Source organism: Coffea arabica, chromosome 4e, assembly GCF_036785885.1.
Source record: "Coffea arabica cultivar ET-39 chromosome 4e, Coffea Arabica ET-39 HiFi, whole genome shotgun sequence".
In the NCBI taxonomy this organism is placed as follows: domain Eukaryota; kingdom Viridiplantae; phylum Streptophyta; class Magnoliopsida; order Gentianales; family Rubiaceae; genus Coffea; species Coffea arabica.
The window spans coordinates 45,302,739-45,324,904 of NC_092317.1; the positions used below are offsets into that span (position 1 = coordinate 45,302,739).

The following is a 22,166-nucleotide window of genomic DNA, read 5'->3' on the forward strand; positions in this document are numbered from 1 at the left end:
ATAAATGCGACCGTACAATTACTATCACATAGGTAACTCTACCATAGGTTCTGAAGAACTCTTATAGTTGTCATTAAATGCTTACGCATACCCTACAACAATCAACAACAACACATGTTTATCATAGAAATGAGCAACTCATGTGCTTTATTTATTTGAGTATTATCCAACCAGTTTGCCTATTGAACCTAGACCATGGGATCTCCAATCTGCTAGTTTAGGTTTCCACCGGATTTTACTCATTGATTGGCTTTAGACCTATTTCCCTCGATAAGAACTTGACTTGCTCTCTTGGTAGGCCTTTAGTCAATGCATCCGCTAAATTTGCCTTTGATCTTATGAATTGAATGGAAATAATTCTATTCGAGAGCAATTGTCTAATTGTATTGTGTCTGCACCTAATATGCCTTGATTTACTATTATATGCACTATTTTTAGCTCTAGCTTGAGCAGCCATACTGTCACAATGTATACAAATGGCTGTGACAGGCTTTGGCCATATTGGAACGTTCTCTAGAAAGTTTCTAAACCATTCTGCTTCTTCAGTAGCTTTATCCAATACTACAAACTCTGATTCCATTGTAGAACGTGCAATACAAGTTTGTTCTGAGGACCACCATGATGCTACTACTCCACCTAGTGTAAATATGTATCCACTAATCGACTTGGTTTCTGTGTTATCTGAAATCCAGTTAGCATCACTAAATCCTTCTAGAACAGGAGGATACTTCGTATAGTGTAGTCCATAATTTGAAGTAAACTTCAAATATCTTAGTATTCTATTTAATGCTTTCCAATGGTCATATCCTGGACTACTTGTATATCTACTTAGCCTGCTTACTGAATAAGCAATATCAGGTCTAGTAGAGTTCATGAGATACATCAAGCTCCCAATCACTTGAGAGTATTCCAATTGATGAATTGGATCTCCTTTATGTTTTTACAAATTGCAATTAGCATCAAAAGGAGTTACAGCTAGTTTACAATCCATTTGATTAAACCATTGCAGTATTTTTTCAATATAATGAGATTGGGTAAGGACATATCCTTGATCACTTCTTTTGACTTTAATGCCCAAAATTATATCTGCTTGATCTAAATCTTTCATGTCAAACATTGAACTCAACAATTTCTTAGTTGAGTTTATTGCATCCTTACTAGTTCCTATTATGAACATATCATCAACATACAAGCATACTAAAACACAAGAATTCTTCATTTCCTTGTAGTACACACATTTGTCATATTCATTTATCTTAAATCCATGTGATAACATCGCATGATCAAATTTCTCGTGCCATTGCTTAGGTGCTTGTTTAAGTCCATAAAGAGACTTGACTTTACACACCTTATTCTCTTGATTTTTGACTACAAAACCCTCCGGTTGTTCCATATAAATTTCTTCATCTAATTCACCATTTGAAAAGCTGTTTTAATATCCATTTGATGTATATCCATGGTATATATGGTAGCTATTGCTATTAACATCCTTATAGATGTAATTCGAGAAACCGGAGAATAAGTATCGAAATAATCCAATTCTTCCTTTTGCCGATAGCTTTTAGCTACTAGGCGTGCTTTGTATTTGTCTATAGCACCATCGGCTCTGAGTTTCCTCTTGAAAACCCACTTACAACCAATTGGTTTACTTCCTGGTGAAAGATCAACCAATTCCCAAGTATTGTCTTGTGAAATAAATTGGATTTCACTATCAACAGCTTCCTTGTAGTAAGGAGCTTCAGGTGACCTCATAGCTTCACTATAGGTTCTTGGCTCTTCTTCAGTTAGATAACTGATAAAGTCTGGACCAAATTCCTTAGAGATTTTTGTCCTTTTGCTTTTTCTTTGTTCCATGTCTTGATCTTTAACACTTAATTTAGGAGACTCATTTTGACTCTTGTCACGACCTCTTTTCTTTGAGATTGTCTCCTTATCTTTATAAGGCAAAATTCCTTCAAAAAATTCAGCCCCATTAAACTCAATAATCGTATTAATATGAACATTTGCATTCTCAAATTTAATCACTAAGAACCTATATGCTGCACTGTGATTTGCAAAACCGATAAAAATGCAATCAATAGTCTTAGGTCCTACTTTTGTCCTTTTAGGTATAGGAATTAAGACTTTTGCTAGAGAACCCCACACTTTAAGTGTTTTATATGTTGGTAACCGTCCTCTCCATATCTCATAAGGAGACTTATTAGTCTTCTTATATGGTATTCTATTAAAGATATGATTCGCAGTAAGCAATGCCTCACCCCACAAATTATGAGGTAAACCTGAGTTATTTAACATGGAATTCATCATGTCTTTAAGTGTTATATTCTTTCTTTCTGCTACACCATTTTGTTGAGGTGCAAAAGGTGTAGTAGTTTGATGAATTATTCCATGTATAACACAAAATTCTGCAAAGGCATCAGATTCATATTCTCCACCTCTATTAGATTGTATTGCCTTTTTCTTTCTTCCAAGTTGATTTTCAACTTCAGCTTTGTAAATTTTTAATATTCCCAAAGCTTCATCTTTACTTTTGATCAAGTATACGTAGCAATACTTACTACAATCATTAATGAATATGATGAAGTAATTTTTCCCACCACGTGTAGAAAGTGACTTAAAGTCACATATATCTATGTGAATTAAGTCAAGTAATTCACTTGTTCTTCCTTGGACAGTTTTATAAGTATGTCTAGCAAATTTCGATTCAACCCATACTTCACATTTGCTTTTGACATCAAAGTCAAGTTTAGGCATAAGTCCCAAATTCATCATTCTATGCAAAGATCTAGAATTAACATGACCTAGCATTGCATGCCACAAGTCAAAGGAATCAGCGATATAAGAAGAAATATTATTTTTATTCATAGCATTTGCAACCATTACATTTAGTTTGAACAAACCATCAGCCAAATAGCCTTTTCCTACATACATTCCACCCTTAGTAAGTACAAATTTATTGGATCCAAACACAAGCTTGAATCCTTTTTGGCTAAGGAGTGGACCAGAAACTAGATTCTTTCTAATATCAGGTACATGAAGAACATCCTTGAGGCTTACGACTTTTCCAGAAATGAACTTCAATTTGATAGTCCCTTTCCCCTCCACTCTTGAAGAAGAGGAGTTTCCCATGTAGAGCGGTTCACCATTTGTGATCTTATTGTACTCACAAAATAGATTTTCATTCGAACATATGTGCCTTGTGGCTCAGGTATCAATCCACCAGCGCTTGATATTAGAAACGACGTTCACTTCAGTCACTACAGCAACAACATTGTCTTCATCGGTGTCCATATGCTGAACATTTTCTTCAACCCTATTTGCTTCCTTGTTCTTCAAGAAGTTAGCGCATTTTGGCCCTTTCTGAAGTAACAATCTTTTGCCTTTTGCCCTGGTTTTCCACACATCCAGCATGATCCTCTGATCCACTTGAAATTCTTGCCTTTAGGTGCCATAGACTTTCCAACCCCTCCTACTCTTTTTTTTGTCTTTATTCTTTTGGAATTTTGACTTAAAACTCGATCCCTCAATCATATTGGCTTTGGTCTCCATGGATGGTGCATCACTCTTATCACCCTTGTGATGATCTTCCTCTACTCGCAACCTCAAGATCAAATCCTCCATGAACATCTCTCTACGCTTGTGTTTCAAGTAGAGTTTGAAATCATTCCAAGATGGAGGCAATTTTCAATTATTGCACCAACTTGAAAGTGTTCATTAATTGAGCATCCTTCCCCATGTAACTCATGCATGAGAATTTGAATCTCTTTTACTTGTTTTGTCATAGGCTTTGAATCCATCATTACATATTTGAGGAATTTTCAAATCACGAACTTTTGGGCCCCAACATCCTCCATTTTGTATTTCTTCTCGAGTGAATCCCAGACTTCCTTCGCAGTATAATACACTAAATATATATCATATAGCGTATCATCGAGACAATTGAGAATGTAGTTTCTGCAAAAGAAGTCAGACTGCTTCCATGTCTCTACGGTCAAGAGAGACTCTCTTGAATCTGTATCCGCTGGCTTGGGACATTCCTCCTTGAGAATGTGTGCCAAGTTCAAGGTTGTAAGATAAAATAGCATTTTCTGCTATCATCTTTTGAAATCTACTCCCTTAAACTTTTCTGGCATTTCATCATTGATCTTGGTAAAGATCTGAACATCTGATTTCACATAAGAACTTGAAGCCATATCTTTCAACGGCTTTCTAAGTGAAACCAAATCAATGAACTAATAAAGAGAGACTCAGGAAAACCTCCAATAAAAATTCTATTTTAGATTGTTGGAGACTAAAGAGAAGTCTAAGAAAAGGAAATGAAAAACCTACCAGTAATAAATCTTACCACTAAACAAATTCAAATCACTGATGTAATAAACTAGAACAATGTTAATAACAATAACTTACTAACTTATAAATCACAGAGGCTTGATCTTTGATCAATGTCCTAAAACAAAATTTTGCTCTTTCCCTTTGTGCAGAAGTGCGTGAGCAATTTGTTCTTAGGATTCAACTGTGAATTCTCCCTCAAATTTGCACAAAAATTTAGTAAGTATATGAACTTTGTGTATTCACTTTTCTCTCAAGATGATTCAATGGAACTTTTGCAGAAACTTTTGATGCAACAAAAGAATTAATAGTTTCCAACTTTCTGTCCTACTAACATATATTTATAGATCAAAAGTCATGAAGAAATCGTTGATAGACAGTTTTTGGACCAAAAGTCATGACTTCCCAACCAAAAGTCAAGAAGAAACTGATCCGAAAAAAATGAAGAATCATAACTTTTAAGAAGAAACTTCCTAAACCAATGAAGTTTTTAATTCAAACCTCATTTTCAACACTCACACCATAGTTAATAGTTTAGTAACTGTCGTGCCCCATTTTTCGCAATGGGAAAATAAAATGGTGTTTATAAAAGATGTGATTTTATTTAAAATAAGTGAAAAGAATATGTGAAAAGGACCTAAAATAGGGCTTTAGAAAATGCGACAATTTGGATCAAAAAATTTAGCCTAAAAGGGTTTTTAAAAAAAAAGAAAAGTTGCCACTTGATATTGAGTTTGAGTGTACCAAGTCACCCCAAAAGTGTTTTTTTTGACAAAAATAAATAAAATAAAATAAAACCCTTTTCGACAACTCCAGGTCTTTGAAAAACAAGAGAAAATGAGTTCGGGAGTCACGGTTGAAAAAAGGGAAGGCAAAGGTTCAATTGACTCAAACCTAAGGCACCTTTTCAACCTAATTTAAACTAGTTGCGAGGTTTAATCAAAAATTTTCTAAAATAACCCTTAATTTTATCACATTTGAATATTTCCTATAAGGATGCAAATCTAAATTTATAAAATATTGAAAGGGCCAAAATATCCATTCAAGGGTTTAATTGATATCAATCGCATTGATTGTGAAGGCCAAAATAATTCCTTGAAGGGATCACGAGTATGCAAATGATAAAAGAAAATTAAATTATATACATAGGTATAAGTGATCAAAGAAAAAGGAAATGCAGCATAATGGGTACGAGAAACAAAAACGCGTGACATAATTCTCTTATACAAGGATTAATGGATATTTAAACTAAAGAGTTATAATCACCCATATCCATGTTCAAAGAATAATTTTCCTAATCTAGACAAGCAAATGAACTAACTTATTTTGCAATTTCTTAAATGAGATGCAATTCTAAATGATATGATTAACACATATAGAAGATAGGGGGGAATATAATAGGAAATATCATGCACATGAGAAAAGATCCTAAAAATAAAAATATGTATGAAAATGTAATGGATATCATATAAAATGAATCTGACACATGAACGATCTAAGGGTCTAGCGTTGGACTAGCCCATTCCTAAAGAACCTTACTAACATTGGACTAGCAAGTGAACAGAGAGAGAAACCATAACTAGCGTTGGATTAGTGTGGTGATGACATGCATTTATTATAATCAAATAAATCATATATTAAACATAATAAAAACAAGTAAACACATAAATCACATAAATCACATAGCACATAAGCAAGATATCTAAATGCAAAGATCCTAAGAAAGCGAGAAAAACATGTAAATACACAAGCATGTAAACACCTAAACAAATAAAAACGAATAAAGATCTAACTATTACATTTGGGACCCTAACTACAATCTAAAGGGGCAAAGAATGAAATAAAATAATAACCTAACTATTACAATTTAGCGTTTAATTGCCTTTCAAATAATCATCAAAAATTAAATTAAATATACGAAACTTAGAACGAATAAAACAAATAACTAAAAAAAAATCACTCAAAACATGTAAATTCACACATAAAAACACATAAGAGCACATAAGAGAATTTAAAATAAAACAAGAAGATACCACCCTTGAAGTAGTAGCTAATTGGGTTTGGTTTTACCTATTTAACTCCAAAATTAACAAAAATCATCAAGGCACCAATTTAATTAACAAATAAATCATAACAAAATGGAAATAATCATGAAACTTATCAATTGAACACTTAAATGAAGTGTAATCAATAATTAAAGAAGAAAAGCAACTTCTATTTAAGCAATCAAATCTATCAGGGACCTAATTGCAAAAATTAATAAAAGATTTAAGGTCAAATTATAATTATCACAAAGATCTGGGGTCAAAATTAAAGAAAAATAAAAAGTTAGGGACCTATTTGCAATTCAATTAGAGACTTAATTGAAAGAAATCTAAAATATTAAGGGCCATAGAACAATTATTCAAAAGTACATGGACTGTTCTGCAAATTTATTACCAGATCACTTAAGGAATTGGGCCACTGGGCCATTCTTTATTTCTTCTTCGGGCTAAAATCAACTCAGCCCAAGTAAAGTCCAAAGGAAAATCAGCAGGCTAGCCCTCTTTTATTTACCAATTGAATCCAATCAAATTAATCAAAACCCAATCCAAAAACTCAACCCAAAGTATTGGATTTTACCTCGTAAACCCAAGCTACAAACCCAGTAAAACAAATAACCAAAATCCAATCAAAATAAACAAACACATCACTACACTTATTTTACCAAAAATCCAATAAGATAATAAATCAGCTAAAACTATTAAGGTCTAATTATAACCTAAAATCCAGAATTAATCTACTAACTGTTATGAAACAATTAAAAGTATGGATGTCCCTTTGTATTCCAAAGGGGATTAATTCATGATTTTATGGCTACATTATGTATAAAAGTTACAATCCATAAATCTATTCATGTAGTGGAGAAACCGTTTCATAGGTTTCTTCATATTATTGTAATAATGGATGTTTAATAGGATTTATGTACCTTTAATCTTGTAGTGCCTATATATAGAGGTACATTAAGACCCTTTGGGTGACTTTTGTATCTTGTTGAAATATAAGGATATCATTCTCCCTTTCTCTAATATCTCTATTCATATTATAGTAGTTTATTAGTTTTCCAACACGTTATCAGCACGAAATCTCTACTTTTGAGCAAAAGGTGAAAACGGAGCCTCTACCGTGAACAAAAATGAAACACGAGACTTTGTTAAAATTCTGCTAGTATCAAATCAACTGTTGGATATTTTTTCGGCAACTTCTGTCTACTTATTGAGGTAAATTTTTAATACATAAATTTATTTCAATTTCTTATGGCTAACATTTGAATGATCAAAAAAATACAAGTGTCTATTACTGTTGAGCAACCACTAAACAAAAACATATATTATTTGACATCTTTGAGGTAATATTTCTCCTTTTAATTCTACTTATTTATCTTTAGAATTATTTGTTATAAATACTTATATTCTGATGCATTGAGTTTTGGAGATGCTATTATAGAAAATCAATTATGCTTGAGGATCCACTTGTTCTTTGAAATATTTAAAGAAAAAGATTCGACCACCTGAAGATGGTCGTTCTTTAACAAAAATATTTGGCCACTAGAAGATGGTCATTATTTCAAAAGCCTGGTATGATAAATTTACCTATGGCTACAAGAATATAATTCTGCAATTTTCAGAATTACTTCTCAGTTGAAATTGTGTCGAGAAAATTTTACTCATAAGATATATTGAAAATGATATTCTCTACAATTGATTTCTCGAACATGCTCCTATAGTAGCAATATTAAGAGAAATTTTGAGAAGTATTTTGTACTTATTGCATACTAGTCCTAGTCCATTCCCAGAAGTGAATGAGACTAAATTTCAATTTACTAGTTATGGTTGATGCCATGACTATGATTTTAGTAAATATATATTTTACCATGATAAGAGAAAAAGTTACCACTTAAAGTGGAATAATAATGATAAGGACAAGAAAATAAAGGTCCTAAAGATAAATGTCCCTAAATACATTTGACGAATCAAAATTATAATATCATCTTCACATGATCAATTTCTTTAAACACCCTGAAGGTGTATGATACTTGATTTAATTTATGATAGTAATTAATTTTTCTTCCTGAAGAAGAAATGGATGTTAAACATTTGGGATCAAAGGATTATGGTGATGATATTTGTCCCATAAGAATTATGGTGACAATGATATGTGTCTCGTTAATAAGTGCTACTATATACACTATATTCTAATAAGAGAGACATACACAATCAGTGATAGTGCTCAAGTGATTGAAAGCTCCAGAAGAGCCACTACTATATTTCTCCCTGTAGGAGAAAAGTTTATCATGAATAAAGTACTACTTTTTATCATGTCTCGGAAAATTTATTGAATTTGAATATCCGTCGAAATGGATATCAAATTGAGACACTAAATGAGACAATAATAGAGATCATGTTTAGAAATCAAATGAGATAAAGGTTAATTGTATCATAATAACCATTCGAGAGAGAAATGGTTATCGATATAGTTGTCTTCATTCTCATTTGATTTATAATCATCACCTGTAGTAAATCAGAAATTTACTGATCCCAATGAATACATGATTTGACGAAAGTGAAAATATTTGAGAGTCCAAATATTTATACATACTCCTTTATATTATATATGGCTCCAAAAGAAATTTAAATTTTATGTTGGGTATGAATAAGTTTTTACGATTAAATATCGTAAAATATTTGATAGGTGATCTATTAAATGATTTATTTATTCTGATGAACTACGATTCCCGACATTAAGGGGAGGAAAAAATCAACCGAAAGGAAATTACCTGAAAATTTGAATTTCCTCGATCCTCATACAAAATAATGTGAACTAGAAGTTCAAGAAATTCTTCATTTGTAGAAAGTTATATTTATCGACTCCAGAAGAATCATTAAATCAACTATTCCTGCAGGAAATACTCTAGCTAAAATTGATGTCCCTGAAGGACATGCACGAGTGTTACAAATAAATTTAAGGCCGGCCTACCTAAATAAAGTATAAATTGATTTGAAATATCTCTGGAGATTAAATGTCATGACAAAAATTCAACCTCTTGAAGATGTTGCTCCTGAAGAGCCAACTCCTGAAGAGAATGAAATCATAAAAAAAATTTAATTGGAGGCTAATGAAATGTAGCACTTGATATTATAGAAGTTGATGAGGATCATGAATCTAAATCGGTTGATGAATGTCGGTATAGAAATGATTGTTCAAAGTGGAAAGATACGATCCAATCTGGATTGGATTTATTGGTTAAAAGAAAAGTTTTTGGACCTGTAGTCCAAATACTTGAAGGTGTAAAACCAATAGAATATAAATGGGTATTTGTGATAAAGAGAAATGAGAAAAAGGAAATTGTGAGGTATAAAGCAAGACTTGTAGTCCAAAAATTTTCACAAAGGCCTGGATTTGATTATGATGAAATGTATTCACCTGTAGTGGATGTTATCGCATTTAGATATCTCGTGTGTTTTGCAGTACATGAAAAATTAGATATGCGTCTAATGGACGTCGTTACTACATATTTATATGAAAATCTTAAAAATAATATTTATATGAGAATTCGCGAAGGATTCAACATGCCTGAAGCATGCAAATCAAATTCTAAAAATATTTATTCTATTAAATTACAAAGGTCTTTGTATGACCTAAAACAATCTGGACGTATGTGGTATAACCGCCTCAATGAATGTTTGACTAAAGAAGGTTATACCAATGATTCAATATGTCCATATGTTTTTATCAAGAAAAATGGATCAAATTTTATGATCATTGTTATATATATTGATGATCTAAATTTGATTGGAACTCCTGAAGAGATTCAAAATAATGTTGAATATTTGAAGAAAGATTTTGAGATCAAGAATTTTGGAAAACAAAATTCTACCTTGATTTACAAATTGAGCATTTAAAAAATGAAATTTTTGTCCTCCAAACTGCATATACCCGAAAGGTATTAAAGCGGTTTTATATGGATAAGGCACATATATTAAGTACTCCAATGATCGTCAGATCATTAGATTCTAATAAAGAATCTTTTAGACCGCGAGAGGAAGATGGAGAGATACTTGGTCCTGAAGTACCATGTCTCAGTGCAATTGGTGAAGCATATTGAAATGCGACGATTAAAAGATATCAAATGATGTTTGCATCAAGGGGAGAAATTAATACACAAGAATAGTGTACTCTTTTTCCTTCACTAGGATTTCTGTCCCGATGGATTTTTCCCTAGTAAAGTTTTAACGAGGCATATTCTTTTGTGTAATGGACATCCAAGGGGGAGTGTTATGAAACAATTAAAAGTATGGATGTCCCTTTGTATTCCAAAGGGGATTAATTCATGATTTTATGGCTATATTATGTATAGAAGTTACAATCCATTAATCTATACATGTAGTGGAGAAACCGTTTCATAAGTTTCTTCATATTATTGTAGTAATGGATGTTTAATAGGATTTATGTACCTTTAATCTTGTAGTGCCTATATATAGAGGTACATTGAGACCCTTTGGGTGACTTTTGTATCTTGTTGAAATATAAAGATATCATTCTCCCTTTCTCTAATATCTCTATTCATATTATAGTAGTTTATTAGTTTTACAACACTAACAGACTACTTAAAAATATAAAAGGATGATTAAAATTTAAAAGGGTGAAATTGGTTCAATTGCAAAAGTATTTGGGCTATAGTGACATTAATTAAAACTTGGGGGAGCAACAATACCTTTTTTGAAAAAGAACATGCAGCCTGTACGAAGAAGCTTTCTTCTTCCTGCGATAATTCTTCTGCAACTTTGCGTCAGCAGTTGGCAGCCATGGCTGTCAGCGGTGACCGACCGCCACCTGTCGCCGATCGCCGGTGATTTTTTCGATCACAAAAAATTATCAAAATATACAACCCAACTCAATTTTTCACGTAGATCCCAATTTCGGAATTAGTTTTTACAAAAATGATCCGAAAGTATCCAAAATGCCAAAACAGTTTGGATTTTTATTTTTTATTTTTTTAAAACACTCAAATATTTATCAAAAACTATAAAATTTATACTGCAACACTCCTTGTGATTTTTACAACATAACTATGAATTGAAATCTATAAAACCAAAAGCAAATATGATAAAATTAAATCAAAACAGTCCTAAAATAAAAAATGACAATAATAATAATAGCAAAAGAAAAACACAAATTAACAATTACACATGTTTATGATATAACTAATTAAAAAAAAAAAAGAAAAGGCTCGAAAAAAAAATTGAAAAAAAATGAAGGGAGATACCTCAATGAGAGTATTAGTCCCTTGTTAAAATTTTTGATGAAATTCCCTAAGCTCCAATCCAACCAGTTGCTGCCTCCTTTTATTGTGTGCAAAAATGTGTTGGAAAAAATATTGGGAAAAAAGAGAATTTTTTTTTTTTTCATTTGCTTTCCTCTGCTCCTTTTGCTCTCTGGAAGTCGAGAGAAGGAGGGAGTGAGAGGATGAGGGAAATTTTTTCTTCTTCTGCCTTCGTCCGTTGAGAGCCAGGACTTCTTTAGCAAAATTTTCTTAGAATTCCTTTCTTCCGTTGCTTCTTTGGTCAAAAAGGATGGGAGGCATCATGATGGCCACCCTCATGATGATGTCTACTGGTCATCATGATGCCACCTTTTTTTTTCAACAAAAAACTGATTTTTGTTTTTCTATTTTTTTTTCTAAAATAAACCTGCAAATATAAGAAAAATACACATTAAAATGCAAGAAAATAAATAAATCATTAAATAAAAAATAATCAAGAAAACATTGAAAATTGACAAAAATTTGATATTTACAGTAACTTTTTTGCCTATTCACTTGAAGATTTAATGGCACTAACGAATGCTATATATAAAATTGTAGGTTGCAAACTGTTGTTTAAGTTAGTGATAGTTTTAAATTTTGGCCTTAAATGTAATTCTGGTAGACTACATTGAGTGATAATGTGAGGCTATGATTGGGAAATAATGTGCAAATAACTGGATCAGGAGTTTTCCAAATGAAAAGAAAACGTGAACCTGATTACAGTACATAAATGCTGCATAACAATTGTGCATTAGATAAGTTTAAGTTGCAATGGGCCAAAGATATGCCTTTTCTATTTGCTTGTGGAGTTCATCTTGAAGTCTTTCTTAGTAACTGCTAGAAAATACATTGCTCGTTCAAGGAAGAGGATGTTGCCGTCAATGAATCAGAGATGCTTTCTATCTGTCTGGCTGTCCAGTTAATCTTGAAGTCTGCTTTTCGCAGGAGGCTAGAGAGTACGAGTCTTGGCATTGGTAAGTCGAAAGCAGTTTTTTATTTGAGTTTTTGTTGTACTCATATAGTCATATTAACCCCATCTTTCAATTAGAATTATTACATTTTAATTGTGGTAGTAATTAAGAATATGAAACATTCCAAATCATTAAATATCAATAATAATGAGAATTAAAATGAAAAACTCCTTATTAAAATTATTTAGCTACCCTTACACACTCCATCTCCAATTCTTCTGTGTGTGTCAAAGTTTCTTACCCGAAGCAATTTCTTACTCGAAATAGTGTGACTAATTGCATTAGCCATAATTTTAAAATTGTAAAAAATATTAGTATAAAAAAAAATAGATGCTTTTAGAGTCCATATTCATTTGAAGAATCATGATATGAATACCACAAAACCGAAGTATAACTATGTGTTTTTTTTATCAATGTGAAGAAATATAAAAAAAAAAAGTAAAATTAAAAGAATTCAACTATTTCTATCAATTGAATATTAATTGACAACTAAATAGCCAATATGAAATAATAAAGTAGTACAAATAATTTCTATTCTTTATCAACCTTAATAACACTTAGAAAAAAATGTAAATAATCTAAATTCAACAATGCACCTCACATTATTCAATTCAAATTCACAAAAAAAAAAAAAAAATTCAACTAGAAAGATATAAAGTAGAATAATTAAATATTCATGCAAAGTTGGATATGAGCATAGTTCATGTGTTTTGTTCTTAAATAATTAATTCATTCTATTTGTACAATAGCATTTCGTTTGTCTTAGCAAGGAACGAATAACATTCAAAATGTTATGGCAAATAATGTTGATACAAATTTTTTTCATTTGTTAAAATTTGTTGATTTCATAAAAAACTTAACCATGACTTTTATTTTCAAGTAAAAAAAGGTACATCTAGACTCTAGCTAGTAAACAAGCTATCTGAGGTGTAATGGAAGGGGTGAGTGCGTTGAAAATAATTAGAATGACAATATCTAACTATCCAATTTATTTACTCTGATACACCTCCATAAATTGATTTTACGGTTTAAGTCGAATAATTATGAATTCTATTTACTAGGTATATATATATATATATATATATATCCTATTTAACAACATCATTTGTTTAATATTAAAAAATAATATTATGTTTTAATGGTAAAAATATTGTGAGTGTTCGTATTAGAATTGTTTATCAAAGCTGAATGCATATTCTACCAAAAAGCTCAAAATAAATTCAAAAATCAATAGATCAAAGAGTTTGTATTTAGATAGTTTTTGTAACAATAGTTGGTTAAAAAATAAAAATATAAAATGTTCTATTATTAGGTAAATAATCAAATTTCACAAAAATAATTATATCTAAGAGATGTTATATTTGGATTAATATAAGCACGTGCAAATTACATGAACCATTCCTAGTTATTTAAAGTGGGTAGATTCTCCTGTTGATATAGAGTTTGACAACAGGCTAACAAAGATTAAAACAGACCAAACGAAATTGGAATGGCGAATTACTAAACAGAGGGATTTGTTTTCATTTTGAAGCTAATCAAAACACAAATCTTTGTAAAAATTCAGTTGCTAAGTAAACTTGGTGTTAGCAATCTTTGAAGATGTAAACTTATGACAGAGCTTTCTAAAAATAAACACTGTGATCAAGTTAAGCTGCTGCCAGCCTGAGTATTGAAAACTAATGTTGGCGGTTTCTGAAAACTAAAGGACCGACCAATATTCTGGGAATGCAAGGCAATACAAAGGGAAAATAGCCAATTTCATCCCTAAATTCTTTTTCTGGGGACGATTTAGTCCATAACTTTTATTTCTGACCAATTTGATACTTGAACTTATTTTGCAGTACTAAGGACCCAAGAGCTTGTAAACTTGGGTTTAATGTGAGGAGTTACTTATGAAGGGGAGATTATTATGTTTATGAGTAAAAAATTATATCCCACATTAATTCGAGAAATCGAGACAGAGTAATTAATAGGTAAGTAAGTGCCTAAGACATAACAACTCAAGCTTTTGGATCAATGTATGGTTTCTAACTTACATATTGGGACTTTGGTAAACTTTCACGAAGTTTTTTTTCCCAACAAGTGGCATCTCTGCAGTGTTACCACTATTTAAAACCGATTTAGTTCTTAATTGATTAACTAAATAAGTGGTATCTACGCTGTGGTACCATTATCTAAAGCTAATTTAGCTCCTAATTGATTGACTAAACAAGGATGTATTTCCCGAACAAGTGGTATCTCTGCAATGGTACTGAGTAGCACCTAAAACCGATTTGACTCCTAATTGATTAACTAAACAAAGGTGTATTTCCCCAACAAGTGATATCTCTGTGATGGTACTGAGTACCAACTAAAACCTATTTGGCTCCTAATTGATTAACTAAACAAGCATGTATTTCTCCAACAAGTGGTATCTCCACGATGGTACTATATCTCTGTGGTACTACCACTATCTAAAACCGATCTGGCTCTTTGTTGATTAACTAAAAAAGGATGTATTTCCCCAACAAGTGGTATCTTCGCAGTGGTGTTGAGTACCATGTAAAACCAATCCAACTCCTAATTGATTAACTAAACAAGGGTGTATTTTTCCAACAAATGGTGTCTACGCGATGGTATCACTACCTAAAATCGATCTGGTTCCTAATTGATTAACTAAACAAAAGCAAACAAGTATATTATGGGAACGTCACTCATGGAACTATAATAAAAAAAATACCAGATAAAACTTCTAAATCCTGTAAAAAAAATCACAAGATTAAACTTTACACTTTTAAATCGTGTAAAAAATCATGAGATTAAACTTTGAATTTTTTTTATATGATTTATTACAATCCCGTGAGTGACGTTCTCAAAATACCTCTATTTAGTTGATCAATTAGGACTTTTAGATAACAGTTTTTTTTTTTTGGCCCAAAAACAAATAATAGATGTACGTTGGCATCAGATGGCATAGAAACCGGGCTCACAGAAAATGGAGCATGCCTTTGAGTAGTTTCTAATTCATTGCATACAGAGTCTAGCAACTGTTCTAATTCATCACTGTTGATAGCATTTCTAGGCTCAAAGAAATAAGACTGACGACCCCCTAAATGTTGACCACTCACAACTTTAGGATGCTCAACATAATAGTCCTAGATAGAAACACTAGGGACATAAACACCTGTTTCTATATGGCCTAATGGTGTTTTGCGAACACAACTCACATGCTTCCTCTTATACATGCGAGCCTAAGCTGTGAAATCAGAAGCAGCAGAAGCCATCTTCTGTTTCTTTGCAGCATTAGCCTCTCAACGATGGTGCAAGAGGTCATCTTTTTTATCTTGTGGAATTTCTGCATTCCTTTGACCGCGTTTGGCATTTCTATCCATGGAACTCTCAGAGACTAAACTAATAGCGCACAAACATTTTCTCATGCAAGGTAATGATTAGACAAAAATATCATCAAAGAATACCCAAAAAAAAAAAAAATCAGCAGAGCAAAAGCTAAAGAGAATATGTAATTACGATACATGGTGGAAGAATTGTCAAAGTAAATTTAAAACCATAACACGAATTATCAATTTGAATCACTTTCACTAATTTCATTATTTAAAGTTGTGGTTAACAGATATTGTTTTCTTTCTGGAACTCTGTTAGTCATCCCTTCTCAATTTAGAACTTTTTCTAACGCATCTTCATCTGAAGAATGCATCCCAGTTAACATTGATTTTCTTTCCGTTCTCTTTGTTTGCCTATATATGTAGTTCCATTAGATCTCAGGAAGCAGAAAAATATAAAATGCAAGACATGTAAACCACCATGTAAGATAAATGTAAAGTAGCATGCAGGATAAAAGAGAACCAGAAAAAATATTCCACTTCACTTTTCACAGCTATAACAACGTGTAACCTAAGGGAAAATAAGAGGAAGAGAATGAATACCTGTCTTCTGAAGAAGCAATAGCAGTTGGCGGAAGGATGCTGAGGATAGTGTGAAGAGCCAGAAACCAAAGCAGCAGGACACATGCAATAGAGGCATGGTTTGCTATCGTGAATCGCGGTCTCGGTTGTTCTACATATGTCGCAGCATATCGATTGAATATCGGACGATATGTACATTATAGCACATAAAAAGTTTCAAAAAATCTGAAAACATTACTAAGATTAGAAAATACCAAAAAAGACACAATCTGAAAAAATATTCGAGTCGACTCTGAATTGACTCGGATATATCAATCGATACCATGTACCACAAATTTGAATCCGTCAATATCGGTCGAGTCAGAGCGAGTCGCCACGGATACGGTAATATCCGTGATTCGCGGATCGGTATCGTACTTGTCCCCTCCGTTCCGATTATGATTCGGCTAATTCATATCGAAATTGGCTGATATTGCTAACCATGTATAGATGAGCTAAACAACAATAAAAACGGAAAAAAAGTAATATAATAGAAAACAAAAAGTAGCTTTTCTTCCATTAAAAGCTGGGCAGAGAATGTTCTCCTGTTGGAAATGAACGAAAGAATTTTGTCCAAATCTTGCTAATACAAATAAGGGTGGTGGAATCAAATGCGAAGCAGGTGTGAGGAGAGGTTTTAGTAGTTAATCTGAAGCATTATCCTTGAGTTTTATACTTTTTATATAAACACACTTAATTTGTTTTCGGTCCCAAGACACAAGAAAAGGGGCTTTTTGCTTCATGCAAATCTCTTCAGTAGTTTTATCCTTGAGTTGATCTAGAAGATTATTCTTGCCTTTTATGCTTTTTATATAAATACGTTCATTTGTTTTAGGTCCCAAGACACAAAAAGGAGCTTTTCACTTCATGCAAATCTCATCTGGATTTCAAGGTGTAAATACGATTTCATCTCAAAACAAGTTGATCTCAAAGCAACCAAATTCTTCAAAGAACAAAAACAATAATATACACATGCAGTGCACATGGAGGAGGAGGATGACCATGCTTTGGCAAGAACTCCTCCACGCTTTATACCAAGTTTCTAATAATGGCTCTGTGGTTACGGCTTGTTTAAAGAAAGTGTGTTGAGATATGCCAACTTTTCCTACAAATTTTATCAGATTGGGTTTGATATCAAAATAATTTAGTTATTAGAAAATAAGGATATTTGTTAACCAAAGATCATGTTGGTTTGTTAACAAATATATTAGCTAAGATTTGCTAGTAGTAGAAGATTATATTTTGTTGAGATTTTTAGAATAATTGTTAGTTGGATATTTTGCTAGTTTGTTTCATGTAATCACTATAAATAGTGAGTTGATGAATGTAGAATATAAACTCATTTTCTACCTTCAATACAAGTCTCTTATAAGCTTTTTTTGCAATACTAAGGTGTTGTTTCTTAATTTATGCCCTAAAAAACCAACAAAGTGGTATCAAGAGCCTAAATCTTAAGGGTCTGTTTCTTTGAGAGTGAGTGAATCTGGTGAGAATTCCTTTTTCACACTTAAGCCTTCAACATCAAAATGCCAGGAAACAACTTCTTGTCCAATCTCCAAGTTTCACTGGTGAAAATTACCAAATCTGGGCTGTCAAAATGAAGTCCTATTTGGATGCTAATGATCTTTGGGATATGGTAGAGACAGATCCTGTTCCTGAATTGCCGGAAGATCCAACTATTGCAGAGATGAGAGTCCATAGAGATGCAGTCCAAAGGAGATCAAAAGCCATGACTTGCATTCATTCAGCAGTTTCCGATGCAGTATTCACAAAAATTATGATTTGTGAAACTGCAAAGGAAGCTTGGGATGCTCTCAAAGTGACTTTTCAAGGTAATGACAGAATAAGACAGATGCAAGTTTTGAACCTTAGGAAAGAATTTGAACTCCTTAGGATGAAAGACAAAGAAAACGTTAAAGAGTATTCTGACAGACTCTTAAATGTTGTGAACAAAATCAGATTGATTGGAGAACAACTTCCGGATAGTAGAGTTGTGAAAAAAGTCTTGGTGAGTTTACCAGAAAGGTTTGAAGCCAAGATTTCCTCTCTTGGAGATTCAAGAGATCTCTCTCGGATGACCTTGCCAGAATTGATCAATGGTTTAGAGGTACAGAACAAAGACGAATCATAAGAACTGAAGAAGTCATTGAAAGTGCTTTTCAAGCAATAAACAAGGATCAAATTCGACAAGGTGAAAGAAATTATCAAGAAAAAATAGCAAAGATGAGAAGAAAAATGGCAGAAATCCTCCGTGTCCACACTGTAAGAAAATCCCACATCTTTCAATATATTGTTGGTTTAGACCTAACATTCAATGTAGATTTCGTAAGCAAATGGGACATATGGAGAGAGTTTGCAAAAATAAAGGAAAAAGAGAATATCACGCTCAGATGGTTGATGAACAAGATGAGGAGTAACTTTTCATGGCCACTTGTTTTGCAAGCAATAATTCCAGTATTGAAACTTGGCTAATAGACAGTGGTTGCACTCATCACATGGCATATGATGAATCTATATTTAGAAAACTTGATAAATCGTAAATCTCCAAAGTCAGAATTGGAAATGGAGATTATATTGAGGTGAAAGGCAAAGGTAGTGTTGCAATTGATTATGGTTTAGGTACCAAAATTATTTCTGATGTTTTGTATGTACCTGAAATAATCAAAATCTATTAAGTGTTGGACAGTTATTGGAGAAAATTATTCTGTCATCTTCAAAAACAGGACCTGTGTTATACATGATCCAGTTGGGAATGAGCTTTTCTCAGTGAAAATGAGAGGCAAAAATTTTGCTTTGAATTTGTCAGAAATTGACAATTCTAAGATGCAGTATGGTGAACCAAAAAATTCAGATGTTGCTAAAATTCAGGTGGAGATCACTGATGAGGCAATTGAAGGAGGTTACATTGTAAAAATTCAGGAAATGCTACCCAAGAATGATGGTGGTGACATAGCTGATAAAAGGCCATACAAAAATTTGAAGGATTGTTTTATGTCTCTCATAGCAATCATTTTTTGTATTGTGAATTTCTTTTTCAGGTTCATCTATTACGTATGGGAGTTCCACTTTTAAGTTGCAAAGAAGTCATTTGAATACATCGAAAAATTTGGTATTGATTTTGAAGTTTGACTCAAGAAACATTGCAAGACTGATGGCCAGATTGCAGACATTTTTATGAAAGCCTTGTCCAAAACAAGGTTCAAAGATTTGAGAAGGCAATTGAAAATCTGCAACAAAAGTGGCAAGGAGGAGTGTTGAGATATGCCAACTTTTCCTACAGATTTTATCAGATTGGGTTTGATATCAAAATAATTTAGTTATTAGAAAATAAGGATATTTGTTAACCAAAGATCATGTTGGTTTGTTAACAAATATATTAACTAAGATTTGTTAGTAGTAGAAGATTATATTTTGTTGAGATTTTTAGGATAATTGTTAGTTGGATATTTTACTAGTTTGTTTCATGTAATCACTATAAATAGTGAGTTGATGAATGTAGAATATAAGCTCATTTTCTACCTTCAATACAAGTCTCATATAAACTTTTTTTGCAACACTAAGGTGTTGTTTCTTAGTTTATGCCCCAAAAAATCAACAAAGGGAAAAAAAAAGAGCTTGTTTATAGCCAACTCAATGGTTGTCAAGTCAAACAAATTTATAAGCTGGGGCACTGAAAAAACAGAATCTAAGCACTACTTTTTTTTTTCCACAAACGATAACAACTTTATAGATATTAACACTTAATCCTACAAGGATTACTTACAAAATGAGCATCAGCCCTTTCATCTAATCTATTTGCCTCTTTCAACCAACTTGGGAAGTGACTTACCCAATATATGTCATTAACTAGCTTTGAAGCAAAACTTGCTAGCCTATGACTTGCTGTATTAAAGGATCTAGGCACCCAAGATATGGTGCAGTAGTAAAAAACTTGAGTTAGATTCGCAATGTCTTCCAAAATAGTTGCTATATTGCCATCTTGTACATTGTTGCCATTAATATAATCTGTAGCCGTTTTACAGTCTAAGAAGATGGCTATCTTCCTCTAGCTTGCATCACGTGCCATTTGGAGAGCTAATCTAATGGTTAGTGTTTCTTCCATTAGAGCTTCACCTTTCTTTTGTTCTACTACTCCCCTTGCTCTAATAATCTCACCTGTCCAATGCCTTGCCACAATTCATTTCCCTGTTCTTATCATACTTGCACTAATAGCTGCATCTGTACTGATTCTAATAACTCCTTCTACCAATGGTACCTTCCCTTGTTCCTCCTGGCACGCAGCTCTTGCATTCTGTTTGTTCGTCTCCTCCTGCTGCCCCACCTCATCATACTCCTGCCATTTTTGTTGTGCTCTTAGCATTATCTCCTGTGCATCACTCCTTTTTTGTTCAAAAACCACCTTATTTCTTGCTTTCCAAATATTCCATATGATGTTTGCTGTTAGGCTTATATGCTCTGTCCCATATTCCTTTGATCCTGTCTGAGCAACCGCCTCCCACCATCTCCACAGATTACCTTCTAATTCTCTCAGCCCCTCCCATCTGACTGCTGCTAATTTCCACACAAATTGGGCTCTTGGACAAGTGAAAATCATATGTTCAGCTGTTTCTACTTCATCCCCACAGACTGGACATATCATATCCCCTCTTCCAGTCCTTTTGTAGATGGCTTCTTTCACCGCAACTCCCTTCTGTAAACACTTCCAGATGAAGTATTTGATTTTGTGCTTAAGATTCAAATTCCAAAGTTGTTTCCAGACAGTATGCTTCCTCATCTCCCAACTCGTCTCCCCTTCCAGCTTCTGACTTCTTTTGATTATTTTGCTAGCCTGCACTGCCTTTACATAGCCTGACTTGACTGTATAAGTTCCAGATTTTGCAAACTTCCAAAAAAATCTATCAGAACGTTTGAACATGCTAAGAGGCATGCTTGCTATTCGCTCTCTATCTCCTTGGTTGAAGACATTCTGCATTATTTCTATATTCCATCTTCCTTCTCGTATTAACTGGCTAACTGTTTGAAGTTGGCAATTTGGGGGGCATATTGTTGCAGGCCTTCCTGTCTCGAACCCCAGCACCCATTTGTCCTTCCAAATACTCACATGTGTTCCATCCCCTATTCTCTTCCATAGTCCATCTTCCAACAAACTCCATGCACTATGTGCTTTTCCATGACCAAGCGGCTGAGGTTGGAGGATGCTTATCCAGGGATTGAAGATCTTTTAGGTACTTGCTTCTTAGCACTTTACTCATAAGCAAATTTGGGAAGCAAATGATTCTCCAAAGTTGCTTAGCAAGTAAAGCTTTGTTAAAAGCTTCCAAATCCCTGAATCCCATCCCCCCATTTCCTTTCACTTCAGCAAGCTTCGTCCAGCTAATTCAGTGGAGTTTCTTTTCCTGCTCAGTATTTCCCCACCAGAAATTTGCAATACTCTTGCAAATGTCATCACACAGTCCTTTAGGCAGTTTGAAGCAGGCCATTGCGTAGTTGGGCATCGCAAGTATCACCGACTTGATGAGCACTTTTTTTCCTGCCATACTCAACATTTTGTTTGTACAACCTTTTAACTTTTTGATGACT

The 22,166-nt window shown here is 33.1% G+C and overlaps 1 protein-coding gene and 1 non-coding gene across 2 annotated transcripts; both read right to left on the reverse strand.

The window, feature by feature from the left end:
• Nucleotides 1–235: 235 nt before the first annotated feature.
• Nucleotides 236–883, reverse strand: LOC140005641 (secreted RxLR effector protein 161-like). The gene has a single exon (XM_072046661.1). The coding sequence runs from the start codon at nt 881–883 to the stop codon at nt 236–238; it is 648 nt and encodes a 215-aa protein (XP_071902762.1).
• Nucleotides 884–2,839: 1,956 nt separating this feature from the next.
• On the reverse strand, nt 2,840–11,954 carry LOC113741524 (uncharacterized). Its single transcript, XR_011813763.1, has 2 exons — nt 11,636–11,954; nt 2,840–11,202 (listed from the first exon to the last, which is right to left on the reverse strand). It is a non-coding gene; the product is annotated as an uncharacterized protein (transcript).
• Nucleotides 11,955–22,166: the final 10,212 nt, after the last annotated feature.

What these genes read in the sequence shown, in the direction of transcription:
- LOC140005641 (XM_072046661.1), bottom strand. Translation starts at nt 883, where the DNA reads ATGTATCTCATGAACTCTACTAGACCTGATATTGCTTATTCAGTAAGC.